The following is a 14,541-nucleotide window of genomic DNA, read 5'->3' as shown; positions in this document are numbered from 1 at the left end:
GGCATGTACACAGTCTGTGGGTCCGTTTCTTTGGGTGTTTTTTGTTTTTTTTTAGCACGGAAGCATGCTCTGTTCACAGATCCATCGCGCCCATTATAGTCTATGGGTCTACGGATGCACGGATGTGTTTCACTGAACATTAGGAAGAGATGTTTTGAAAATGAATTTTCTGCTGTTCAGTGTCATTGAAACACGGATGACACGCAGACAGCAAAAACGGACACACGGACCCCACACGGATTCATCACGTGCATCTTAGGCCTCTTTCACATGACCGTATGGCTTTTTCAGTGTTTTGCGGTCCGTTTTAAACGGATCCGTTGTTCCGTTTTTTGTTTCCGTTGTGTTTCCGTTTCCATTCCGTTTTTCTGTATGGCATATACAGTATACAGTAAGTTCATAGAAAAAATTGGGCTGGGCATAACATTTTTAATAGATGGCTCCGCAAAAAACGGAACGGATACGGAAGACATACGGATGCATTTCCGCATGTGTTCCTTTTTTTTGCGAACCCATTGACTTGAATGGAGCCACGGAACGTGATTTGCGGGCAATAATAGGACATGTTCTATCTTTTAACGGAAATACGGAAACGGAATGCATACGGAGTACATTCCGTTTTTTTTGCGGCACCATTGAAATGAATGGTTCCGTATACGGAACGCAAAAAACGGCCCGCAAAACGGAAAAAAAAAACGCTCCTGTGAAAGAGTCCTTAACGGAGGCATCACTGACCACCTTTTCACGGATTTGTGAATAATTTGGTGTAGAGCAAAGACCGCATGAAAATCAGTGCCAAAAATTGACATAAAGTGTGCGGCGATATATATATATATATATATATATATATATATATCCCCTTTACATTTACTTTAATATTGCGTTTTTGTCATGATTTTCCTAATTGCTACAATATTCAGCAATGCTGCATAACCTCAATAGTTTTATGAAATTCTCATAGCCACATTTGAAGTCTATATAATGATTTTTCTATATATCACCCCTCCCCCACCAATAAATATGTCCTTCCGTTGCCTGCACTTATACACCTTTATCTTTCAGCAGTGGCCTGATTCTTTTTAACTATTCCGTCCACAAAAGAACAGCGAAGAATGGCAGAAAGTAGGGTATCTCCTCCTCAACACAGTACAATCTGCCCTGGCACAACAGGCGTGGGAGGAGGTTTGAGCCTTTTGTGTATTCAGATCCTCCTACCGGAGGGTTGTGCTTTGTGCAGACACAGATATAAGGCAGGAGCCTTCAGTCAGGGAATCAGTCAGTTACAATCATGTACTAGGGATTTACAGGGACTAGTCTCAATAGGACCACAGGGTAACATTCAGCGGCCAGCCGTCACTAAGGAGACTCTGAGAGAGACCTGTGCCCTGCAGAGGACAATGATGTACCTGAATTCCTTTAATCCGGATGCCTTTATATGCGACAAGGCGAAGGAGCTAAGATCGTCCATTGGCACCTTCATTCACAAAGTAGACGTCGGGCACAAGCTCGTGCCCTCCAGCTTCTGCAAGAAGAAAGACAATCACAGGTAAGAGAATAAATCGCCTCCTGCCATGCAAGCAGCAACGTTCTGCAAGCTGGAAGATCTGATCGGCAAACGATCCGATCGCCTTAAAAATGTTGGAATCTGATCACTGATATTGCTACCCTGTGTAGCAGATAAACTGTAACCGAGAGCGAAAAACCCATTATCCAATAATTCATTGTGAAGATCATGATTTTTCAGTATGCAGGTTATTTATTTACACTTATTTTTCTATTTATTTACTTGTTTATTTATTTACTTCTTTAACTTAAGCAAAATAAATAAATAATGATTTTTCAGAACGCAGGTTACATTTGAGCAAAAATTCACGTGTACTTGCATATGTCAGTTTACACAGAATGTAGGCAGTATTCTCAGTCAGCAACGTGCCGCTACAGTTGAAGGGGGTTTTGCTGCAGCAGTTTACTTCCATTGCACAGACTGAAGCTAAGCCATGTGTAGCGTGCAGTACATGAGACTTGTCCTTTACCTGCTTTTTGCCCCAAATGCTGCCCTCCAGCTGAATGGTCAGCTCTCCGGCTGATTTCCCATTGTAAGGCCTCCTGCACACGAACGTTTTTTTTCCCCGTATACTGGCCGTTTTTTGCGTTCAGTATACGGTCCGTATATACGGAACCATTCATTTCAATGGTTCCGGAAAAAAAAACGGAATGTACTCCGTATGGATTCCGTTTCCGTATTTCCGTTTTTCCGTTCCGTTTAGGTTCCATTCACACGTCCGTAAGTGCAATTTGTGGATCCGCACATCATAGACACTATAATAGAAAATGCCTTTTCTGGTCCGCAATTGCGGACAAGAATAGGACATGTTCTATTTTTTTCAGGAACGAAATTGCGGATCCCGAAAAAAACTGATCCGGAAAAAACGGATGCGGATCCCGAAAATGCAGATGCGGATCCAGGAAATGTGGATTTGCATCCGTTCCAGCCCCATTGAAAGTAAATGGGTCCGCAAATTGCGGAACGAATGCGGACCCAAATTACGGAAGTGTGAATGGACCCTTAAAGATAGAACATGTCCTATAATTGCCCGTAAATCACGTTCCATGGCTCCATTCAAGTCAATGGGAACGGAACGCAAAAAAACGGAACACATACGGAAATGCATCCGTATGTCTTCCGTTTCCGTTCCGTTTTTTTGCGGAACCATCTATTGAAAATGTTATGCCCAGCCCAATTTTATCTATGTAATTACTGTATACTGTATATGCCATACGGAACGGAACGGAAAAACGGAACAGAAACGGAAACACAACAGAAACAAAAACAACGGATCCGTGAAAAACGGACCGCAAAACACTGAAAAAGCCATACGGTCGTGTGCAGGAGGCCTAATGCAGTTGTACATATGAATGCAAGTTGTAGGAAGAGGTAGAATGGTTAGTTAGTGACAGTATTATGAATTGTGGTCAAAAAGAGCGAACGCAAACTTTATTCATCTCTCTCTACAGAAACTGCATGAAAGAAGCCATGAAATGGAAAGAATCCTTCACCCAGCTGCTTAATAGTAAAGGTGAGATGTGCGCACATGTATATGGAATTACTGAGCCTGATGGAATGGGAGAAGAATCCTGCAGGGGGGTTGGGGTACGGCCACGCGGTCGGGTTTCTGCATGCAGTTTTGGAAGCTAAAATCAGGAGTAAACTATAAAAGGAGGGAAAGTATAAAGGACAAATATAACTTCCCCATTTATTTTTTATTTATTTTTTAATTCCCTCCTGGTTTTGGCTTCCAAAACTGCATGCAGAAACTTGACTGTGTGACTGTGCCCTAAGGAAAGTGTTAGCAGGGGAGGGAGGCCGAATAGGTTGGTGCAAAATGCAAATGAAATAATGGAACAAAATACAAATGAGTTTAATATAATTTATAGAATATTCTACAATATTACAGCATAGTAAGATACTTTATAATTAGATTATATTACTATGCCGAAGACTAGCAGGCGATATAGTGATAAAACATAGAAAATGTAGGAAGTGTCTAGAAGGAAATGTAGAGTGGAAGTCATTATCTAAATGTTTGCCCTTTGTCCCTTCTATAGATGGGCTGTCGGCCTTTCGCACCTTCCTCAAGACAGAATTCAGCGAGGAGAACTTGGAGTTCTGGATAGCCTGTGAAGACTACAAAAAGACGCCTTCTGTGAGCAAACTTCCTGGCAAGGCTCAGTGCATATTTCAGGAATTCCTCCAGACTGGAGCCCCGCGAGAGGTAGGAAATGGTGCTATATTTAGAATCAAGATAACAAAAACGGATCCCGCAGCTGAATTCCAAATATCCTGGACAGCCAGAGCTAACTCCATATAGTAACTATAGCACGGGTGTAAGGCCGGCTTCACATCGCCGTTTCGTTTTCTGTTCTTCTGATCTGTCAGAAGAACAGAAAACCACAACAACAACAAAAAACGGATCATGTATTTTATGCATCTGTTATGCACATTTTGCATCCATTTTTAGCCATTTCTGTCTGAGATCCATTATAGTAAGATGGAAAAAAAATACTTTGTGGACGGCTTTTTTTTGCTCTAAAGTAACGGATCTGGGTAAAACGGATGCAATGTGCATAACTGAGTTGGCCTGAATACCAGCACATAGTATATATCTGTAGATGCTGCCCACCAGCTCTGCTATGCATTTGAAACTGACTACGCGACACATTCCCAGTTTCTATTTGCTGAGCTCTCAGAGATGGGTTTGTCATGGTGATCTATGTGGTTTAAAGGGGTTGTGTCACTTCAGCGGAATAGCATTAATTATGTAGAGGAAGTTAATACAAGGCACTTACTAATGTATTGTTATTATCCATGTTGCTTCCTTCCCTGGCTGGGTTAATTTTTCCTTCCACATGTTACACTTCTCGTTTCCATGGTTACGACCACCCTGCAATCCATCAGCAGTGGTCTTGCTTGCACACTATAGGAAAGAGCAACAATCTGTGCGCACTCCCGCGGTCTCAGCCACCGGAGGGGCCTGCGCTTTTTCCAATATTGTGCAAGCACGGCCACTGAAGGATTGCAGGGCGGTCGTAACTATGGAACCAAGCAGCGCATAATGTGATGGAAAAATGAATAGAGCCAGGGAAGGAAGCAGTAAGTGCCTTGTATTAACTTTCTCTACATGGTAAGGCCTCGTGCACACGACCGTTGTGTGTTTTGCGGTCCGCAAATTGCGGATCCGCGAAACACGGATGGCGTCCGTGTGTGTTCCGCAATTTGCGGAATGGCATGGACAGCCAGTGATATAACTGCCTAATGGACAAGAATAGGACATGTTATATATATATTTTTTTTTTGCGGGGCCACGGAACGGAGCAACGGATGCGGACAGCACGCGGAGTGCTGTCCGCATCTTTTGCGGCCCCATTGAAGTGAATGGGTCCGCAGCCGAGCCACCAAAACAACGGCCGTGTGCATGAGGCCTAAGTGGCACTTGCTGAAGTGACATAACCCCCCCTTTAATGTAGAACTGCAAGGAAATCACAGCGCACAAACGATGCAAACTCAGCTCTGCTACATCTGAAACTATTCGCACAAGGCTAGTTTGTTGCCGAAATGACTTCAGCTCCATTCATCTGAATGGACTTGTTTTGGGTGGATTTCAGCGAGCCCCATGCACATGAATGAGACAGTCACAGGAACGTCTGCAGCATGTGACCCCGACCATGCATGTGACCCCGACCATGCATGTGACCCCGACCATGCATGCTGAAGAATCCTTTGCTAAATCGCCTTCAGATCAAACCCTCACTATATAACATCTCGCATTTTCTCTTCCTTAGGTCAATATCGATCACCAGACCAGAGAATTCACTCGTCAGCAAGTAGAGGTCGCCTGTCGCAGCTGTTTTGACGCAGCGCAAGAACAAACTAGAACACTAATGGAGAAGGACTCCTACCCTCGCTTTCTAAAATCCCCCCAGTACCAGCAACTACTGACGCAGTCAACTTTTAGGAAATTAAAATTAACCTTCACATGAAGGGGGACGAACAACGCAACAGAAGTGACATCACAGAGATACTGAGCTCAGATTGACCTAGAGTCTTGGTACATGAAATCATCCCATACCACGCATTTTGGACACTGGGTATTGACTGAAGATTGAAGGCTTCAAAGTAGAGTCTACTGTGTTGGTGACCCGAGCAGAAGAAGACAATGAACCCAACGGTTCTCGGAATCCCGCGCCTCCTAGTTCTTATCCATGATCCTCCATGACGGACGGTGCTCACAAAAAACAGACGCCATCCTGTATTTGCACCTGGGATATTTGCAGGACTGACTCCATCTTCTCCCGGAGACTTGAAGTCTCCTTTTGATCCCTATCTTTTGTGTTCATGCATGTACATTGTGTCTGGACTGCTAAGTGCCACAGCGGTAGTTTTTTTTTTTTTTTAAAAACTTTTTTTTCCTAGAGCCAGGAAGGAAAAATGTTATTGAGTAATTGGTCAGTCACCTGGAAATGGTTTTCACCTGGGACTCGGCGGATGCCAAGTATTTTAGCTGCTTCCAGTAGTAATAATGCTATCCGCCGACTGCAGAGAGAACAATGGAAGGAAATCGGAAACAATGTATAATGGCTGACACATTCCTGGCCGCAGTTTTTCGGCAAACAGGAATCAGAGACACTTGTTGAACTTGTATGGAGTGTGGGCAGCAAACCTGTGCCTCTACATCTGTACCTATGGATATGTGCTATTTCTGGGAAATACCGTACATTTCTATGACTATGTTTATTTAATTTTAATAAAGTTTTAAGTTAAATTTTTTATAGAACTATGTATTCAGCTTGATTTTTTTTATTTGTTTTTCTATTGAGAGTCGTAATATGTGGTTATAGATTATTGTTTAAAGGGGTGTTCCCATCTAGGACGTTGATAGCATATCGATGAGATATATCATAAATGTGTGATCCGATGGGACCCGCTCCCTTCTCCAGAACAGGGTGCCAGAATAGAAGGAAGAACGCATCGCCCGTGCGCAGCATCGTCATTTACTAGTATGGGATTTCCAAAAATAGGCAAGTGAGTGCATTCAGCTACTTTCGGAAGTCTCATAGCAGTGAATGGAGAGCAAGACACGCATGTGAGGCCACCCTCTACATTCACCCCTATGGAACTACCTAAAATAGCTGAGCCAGCTCTCGGCTATTTTCTAAACTCCCACAGTGGTGAATGGAGGGTGGCTGCGGATTCGTGGCTTGTTCTGTCTTCACTTCATGGTACTATTCAGGAGATAGAAGTGGATTCTGCACCTATTGGACTTTTAGGGCACGTCCCAGATGGGAAAACTCCTTTAGCAAACCTGGGTGCTCTTATTTCCCCCATGAACTATGGCCCTCGAAAGGTGCGACCACACTGCGTGGTCGAGTGCCACGCGGCCAATTAGATGTCAGTGACTTCTTTTTCGAAATAGCACTCTGGGTAGGTGGGCACCAGGGACCAAAAGAGTGCCCATCACTAGTAGGCCTCATGCACACGAGCGGATCCACAAAAACACGGATGGCGTCCGTGTGCGTTCCGCAATTTGCGGAACGGCACAGACAGTCATTGATATAACTGCCTTTTCTTGTCTGCAAAACGGACAAGAATAGGACAGGTTATATTTTCTTTGCGGACCACGGAATAGAGCAACGGATGTGGACAGCACACGGAGTGCTGTCCGCTTCTTTTGCGGACCCGTTGAAGTGAATGGGTCCGCATCCAAGCCGCAAAAACTGCGGCTCGGATGCGGACCACAACAACGGTCGTGTGCATGAGGCCGTACAGTGACAAATCCAGCATTAGTGCAAGATCATGTCCTTCTGGATATGTCAGCAGGCCCGCAATGGCCAAACACTTCGATCACCTATGAGCTGTGCCAAATGAAAGACTCAGCTCTGCTACATGCATGCCATTATACAACATGAGAGGAGGTGATCATAAAAAAGGATAGGACACATTACATACCTGATGCTTCATGACATACTGTTAAAATAGGTTCACATACTGTTGCCGAAATCCAGGCACATGTTGCAGAAACAATTCCAATTAGAGGGATGGAACTAATTGGCAATGGAGACAGAAGGAACAATGCAGCTGCGGCTCTCACAGCCGTGTAGATCATGGCCGCTCTATGCAGTCGTATGCTTTGGGTACGGTCAGGTTTCTGCATGCAGGTTTGGTAGCCAAAACCAGGAGTGAGTTTAAAAAAGAGAAGAAGTCATATATGTCCTGTAGACTTTCTCTCCATTTATGATCCACTCCTGATTTTGTTTTCCAAAACAGCATGAAGAAACCTGACTGTGTGGCCGTAAAGCTTTCAGTCAAAGAAATCTCCCACATATGAAACAACCCTTACGATGTTCACACCCTGTTCTCCTCCTCGTATTTAGACTATAGTTAGGATAGGTAGAGGTGTTACACCTTCCTAAGACAGGAAAAGGTTCATGATGATCCACACTGTGACCATCTGCTGGAGCTATACAATGGGTAGGGTCTAGGGAGGCTCTCACATAGGTGAGAAGAAAGCAGTGTAACCAGGAAGAAATCTGACCTGGTGCATATTCATAGAGGATGTAGTAGCTAGAAACATACATGAGGAGGACCTTTGAAGACCTCCTGAGCCTCAAACAGTTCTGCAACCTCAAAATTCAGTGACGGTTGGCTCTATGTTTTTTTTCTTCCCACACTTTTTCCTAGAAGTTCTTTTGCAGTTAGTTTCTTTTGAGGAGCAGCGTCGGACTGGACTACCAGAGTACCGGAGGATCCCCTGGTGGGCCAAGTCTATGAAGTCATAATGGGCCCCAAAGGTCCAAGAGAAAAATTCCATTTGGAGCTGTATTTTCAGCTAATCATTGTCCACTATGGTCTATGTCTTAGATTTTGAATCAATTAGAATTTATCAAATATATAGGGGTTTGGGCCTGAGAGTAATTTCCTCTGATGGTCCCAAGGAATCTCAGTCCTGCACTGTAGGAAACTAGTGCATTGTCAGGTGGGTTGTCTCCACCACCCTGCGTCAGCTGAACATCAACCCAATTATTGACACTGGTGGAGTGGTGGAGACCAACGTTTGGACTCTTCTGTGGAGAGGTGACAAATACTGTTCATGGAGTAACAACTTTAATGTGAGTATGGAAAGGATTTTGTTCTGAAGTATTAGTTGGGAAGTGTTGGTTTCTCCAGCTTCACTTGTAAAGCATGGTCGGGAAGGAACGATTCGCTCCCGGCAATTGCCTGCTCGCTAGAGGAGGAGACTGAAGGGTTGAAAATACCCTTTCAGAGACAGCTGCTATTACATGTAGCGATCTCTTCTGCAATATCTGGAGGAGCAATTGCTATACCATCGCTTGTCCCCATACTGTCTAGCAGTTTGCTGGTGGCAAATCGCTAATAGACAGCACAACCTGCTGCCGGCAAGCGCTGATTTTAAGAATGTTTAAAAATCAGAATTGCCTGATGACTGTTCATCAGGCAATCGGCGGCAGTATGAGCAAGATGATCACTAACGAGCATTCATGACAACTAGAGATGAGCGAATCGAAGCTGACAAAGTGGAATTCGATGCGAATTTCAGGAAAAATTCATTTAGCACCGAAGCCAAATTTCGTCGCAATTAGTGGTAACGAATCACATTTTTTCCCGCGTGTGAGGACATGGAGAAAGAGAATCTGGGAAGGCGGGATCACCCATAATGCCATGCATGCAGCCAATCAGCAGCCAGCTCTGTGATGTCACAGCCTTATAAACAGCCTCAGCCATTTTAGATTCTGCCATTTTCCAGTGTACTTCGTGCAGGGAGAGACATCAGCGGGCGCTAGGGACAGTGCTAGGAAAAACTTAATTGTGCTAAAATAACGATTTACAAGTGCAGGGAAAGATTATTCAAGGTGTAGGGAAAGGATAGGGAGGAATAATTCCACAGCATAAATGTTGAACAGGGTTCAGTAGGGGAGGTTACAGCCTGGGTAATAGGAACAATCCGATTACACCTTGCTGCACTGACTGGGGATCCAAATTGCCAATTCCAGCAAACCGTTCTTATTAGGGTGCAAGTGCTGTTTGATACAGGTATTAACAGGGGTTAATACAAAGAAATATTTCTAGGTCTTATTTGCCCTTGTGCGGTGCAGTTATAGGTTCTAAAGCATTTTTTGGCTTGTATTAGTGGGAAAAAAAGGGCTTATTAGCCGTTGTGTGGTGAAGTGCTAAAATTACAGCCCTTTGTGTCGTGTATTAGTGGCAAAAGAAAAAATATATTTGCCGCTCAGCAACGGTGTAAAAGGAGTGCTCTTCTTCTTGGCGCTAACATTGACCTGTAAGGCTGAGTTCACACTTGAGTTATTTGGTCAGTTTTGGCCCCGTGACCGCCCTAATAAGTGAAGTGTGCAGTGATTCTAAGAGCGACGCCTGTCGTCTGTGTGTCATACGGACTCACAGTATTGTTTCACTACCACAGCAGACTCGCTATACGTGTTACTACAAGGCACAGTGTTCTACACCACTATAAAGGCTCTCTGCAGCCAGGAAATAGACATTTTTTTACGAAATTTACCATGAATAAATTCGGATGGAACCGATTTTTTTCCCAAAAATTTGCCGAACCGGCTAATTGAATTTTTGAAAACGCTCATTAGCAATTATCGGCCAAAATATTGGCCAGTGTAATACAATAAGCATTAAGGCTACATGCACGCGACACCACACGTCCATTTTAAGACCAACGGTAGTCTATGGGGTTGTTTACACGGCAGTTTTTTTTTTTTTACGGCCAGTAAATAACAGATGTCAAAAAACAAAACATGTTCTATCTTGTCCTTTTTCACTGACAGACTGCCCCCATACAATTGAACGGGTCAGTTTTTAACGTCCGTTTCTCAGAAAGGCATCAGTGAAAAAAACGTCCGTTAAAAATGGACAGTTTATCCGTTTTTAACTGACTTTGTTTTAACTGTCGTGTGTATGTAGCCTAAGTATTAAGTCTTATCCTATAGATCTCCACAAGTTTGTGACATGAGGCCTCATGATATGTACATGTCTAGAAGATGGTAAATACTCAGCTGTAATATAACTGCTAAAGGGACGTATTTTAGATGACAATTACATGAGTTAACCTTAAAGCCATACCTAACAAGTGTTTCTCTTCGGGCTCATGCACACGACAGTATGGCTTTTTCAGTGTTTTGCGGTCCATTTTTTACGGATCCGTTGTTCCGTTTTTTGTTTCCGTTGTGTTTCCGTTTGCTTTCCGTTTTTCCGTTCCGTTTTTCTGTATGCCATATACAGTATACAGTAATTACATAGAAAAAATTGTCTAGGCATAACATTTTCAATAGATGGTTCAGCAAAAACGGAACGGATACGGAAGACATACGGATGCATTTCCGTATGTGTTCCGTTTTTTTTGCGGAATCATTGACTTTAATGGAGCCACGGAACGTGATTTGCGGCCAAATATAGGACATGTTCTATCTTTTCACGGTACGGAAATACTGAAACGGAATGCACACGGAGATACTTCAGTGTTTTTTGCTGAACCATTGAAATGAATGGTTGAGTATATGTACCGCATACTGAACTCAAAAAACGGCCAGTATGCTGAACGCAAAATACTGTCGTGTGCATGAGCCCTTCTTTGAATATAAAGCTGGATATTGAAGTTGAGTTGTCTAACTGATGTCCCCAGCTGATGAGACCTCTATCGTTTTCAGACTCCAACCCTACCTTTGGCCAAATGCATGAATCTAGTCCAGTTCTCCCCATTTCCATGTGGCATAGTTTCTGTATGGTACTTACTAATCGTGGCTCTTTTTTTTCATAGCTCCCAACATGCCACTATTAAGACCATCGAGCTGAAGAACTGGCCCATGTATGAGCACATGTAAAATGATTGTCACCTCTGCTTGGAGGGATTCAGCTGATGCCGGTGCAGTGTAGGATATATCTCCTCTTGCATCAAATATATTGTGTCCAGGGTTGAAATGGGCCACCAGAGTAACAGAGGATCCTCCAGTGGGCCCAGTCTCTGCAACCAAAGGTCCAGGAGCACAAAAAAAAAAAAAAAAAAAAAAAAAAACACATTTGGAATCTATATATTTTTTTAATTAAAGACATATAAGACTTTATTTCTGATATAGTACTTGTGGCCCTGATAATAATTTCCTCTGGTGGCCCCAGACCATGTCGGTGTGATCTTGTAACATATAGCTGCAGCATGCGGAGAACGGAGACTAAAGTGAAGTCGCTGGGTCAGTAAGCATTCTGCAGTAACACAGGTGTCCGGGATGAAATAACCGAGCTGTCGGCTCTCGGATACAATGATTTATGGGCATCATAATGGCGAATAACAGAAAATATCTGTAGGAAGGAAGCGTTCAGGAATGCAGGCGCTGTCTCATTCTTCCCCATTATAACCGCCACTGTGTGAGAACGGAAGCGCAGCCCAGCCCCCCCCCTACACGGCAGATGTTTTTTTTTTCACACCTGACTTTAACCTCTTCCAGACCAGTTTCATCCTCCGAGAATCATTTCCATTTGTCCCTTCAGCATCCAGAAAAAAATTCTCACATCTCTGTACGTGATGAGGTTATGGGAATACAAATTAGTTGTTTCTTTGTAGGTTATGTGCCATTGCTTTTATTGTACTATATGTATATCAAAATTAGAATATACTAGAAAGTGTATAAGGAGAGCTGCAGCACTGATTGGAGAGTGTCAGACTGTGCAGGGACACACCCCAACTGGTAACACCAGGGCTGGGACAAGGCCATTTGGTGCCCAGGGCGAAGATGGCAAACCCCCCCCCCCCCCGTTTTTAAGAAAGAATCAATGTTGTTTCAAAACAAGAATATACTTAAAGCAATAGAACAAAGGACTGTGGGACTTTGAAAGTCACAGACACTATAAAGTTCCCCCCCATCATCATGTGCCAGTATAAAGTCCCCCCCATCATCATGTGCCAGTTTTGTAATAAGCCCCCCCAATGTGCCAGTAACACTATTGTAAAAAAAAACAAAAAAAAAACACTTATACTTACCTAAGTGTCAGCGATGCGATGCAGCCTCTTCCTGTGTCCCACGCTGTAATGTAAGGCTCAGGCGGCACGATGACGTCATTGCGCCGGCCTCTAATAGGCTGCCGGCCTAGTGCCTGCAGCCAGGGGCGTACATAAAAATCACTGGGCCCCATAGCAGGAATCTAAATTGGGCCCCCATTCCCCTTTTATAGCCCCTCCCTTTGTTCCATGAACTATTCTTGCTGCTGCGTTTTATAATTTATGCCATCAGGGCCGGAATGGGATTACAAAACAGCCCTGGCACACAAAAGAGGTATAATAGATGCAGATGTATATTATATACAGCAGTGTACAGTTATGTGAGGTACGCGGTATAATAGATGCAGTGTGTACAGGTATATAGTATATTCCCTAGTGTTCTGATATGTGAGGTACAGGGTATAATAGATGCAGTGTGTACAGGTATATAGTATATACAGCAGTGTACTGATATGTGAGGTACGGGGTATAATATATGCAGTGTATACAGTATATACAGTAGTGTAATATGTGAGGTACGAGGTATAATAGATGCAGTGTGTACAGGTATATAGTATATACAGCAGTGTATTGACACCTCGTACCTCACATATCAGTACACTGCTGTATATACTATATATCTGTACACACTGCATCTATTATACCTCGTACCTCACATATATAGTATATACAGAAGTGTACTGATATCTGTACACACAGCATCTATTATACCTCATACCTCACATATCAGTGCACTGCGGTATATACTATATATCTGTACATATTGCATGTATAATACTGTGTAATATATGCAGTGTGTGTGCATGTATGTGTGTGTGTGTATATATATATATATATATATACAGAGCAGTGTATTGATGTGACACATAGAAGGTATAATACTGTAGATGCAGTGTTTATAGAAATATGTGGTCAGTTATGCATTATAGTCACTGTGAGGTACATGAGGTAGTGGTAACTGTCTGAAGTAGTATACATGAGTGAGCAATGAGTAAAAACAGGGCATGGAGGGGGGGGGGGGTAAATGATGAAAAGTGGAGGACCTCCTCTTACCTCTCCATTCCAGTCTGTATGGATCAATACAGAGCTGCTTGTGAACTTTTAATACTTGCTGTTAGGGGTTGAAGGACCTGTGATGATGTCATCACAGGTCCTGGCAGATGTACCTTTGAAACCTAGGAACTACACCATTTTTGGTGCAGTTCCTTTGCTAGATTCTGCAGGACCTGTGATGTTGAAGATGATGTCATCACAGGTCCTGGCAGATGCACTGTTCTAACCTGGGAACTACACTTTACACTGTGCAGTTCCCTTACAGGACCTGTGATGACATCATCAAAGGTCCTTTAGCTTTAGAAAGGTAAACAGGAGTAATTAGGGGGCGGGGCCTCTGCTCCACTTCGGTGCCTGCCTGCAGCCTATCAGAGGAAAGGGAAGGGACACGCCTCTCCCTCCCCTGCACCTCCGCTGGCACAGACAGTTTACAATGGAGATGAGCGCAATGGAAGCGCTCATCTCCCTGTGCCCGGCGGCGGCGGCTGCTCACTTGGGGGGGGGGGGGGTCATTTTAGTTGGGGGGGCACAGCATGATGTAAGGGGGGCCGTGGCTGGCACTTCACCTGCGCCCCCCTCCTGTCCGCAAATGGTAGCGCCCAGGGCACCCGCTCCTTCGGCCCCTGCCTTGTACCGGCCCTGGGTAACACCCATCCGGACCTTCACTGCAAACTGCTACTTATTTGTAGTGTACGGGGACTGTAAGGCCCGTCACTACAGAAGGGTCACTTGTGTGCTGTCGTCCCCCTTATTTATGGGGAAGTTGGTATAAGTCATCTTTATAAAATGTAATGTAATGTAATGCTATGTATTTCCCTGTTGCTGTAAAATGTGCATGTACAGGCCTGCTAGGGGTGTCATTCCAGCTCTTAGTCACTAGAGGGAGCTAGGGAGCCCT

General features: G+C 43.8%; 1 protein-coding gene across 1 annotated transcript; it reads left to right on the top strand.

The window, feature by feature from the left end:
* The first annotated feature begins 1,285 nt into the window (after nucleotides 1-1,285).
* Nucleotides 1,286-5,940, top strand: RGS16 (regulator of G protein signaling 16). Its single transcript, XM_040408088.1, has 4 exons — nucleotides 1,286-1,546; nucleotides 3,016-3,077; nucleotides 3,607-3,773; nucleotides 5,341-5,940. Exons 1-4 carry the CDS (start codon nucleotides 1,398-1,400, stop codon nucleotides 5,536-5,538), a joined length of 576 nt encoding a protein of 191 aa, XP_040264022.1. The 5' UTR covers nucleotides 1,286-1,397; the 3' UTR covers nucleotides 5,539-5,940.
* Nucleotides 5,941-14,541: the final 8,601 nt, after the last annotated feature.

The sequence above is a fragment of the Bufo bufo genome, chromosome 9 (genome assembly GCF_905171765.1).
Source record: "Bufo bufo chromosome 9, aBufBuf1.1, whole genome shotgun sequence".
Lineage (NCBI taxonomy): Eukaryota > Metazoa > Chordata > Amphibia > Anura > Bufonidae > Bufo > Bufo bufo.
The sequence above is the reverse complement of the archived record's forward strand: the minus strand, read 5'-3'. Positions and strand labels throughout refer to the sequence as shown.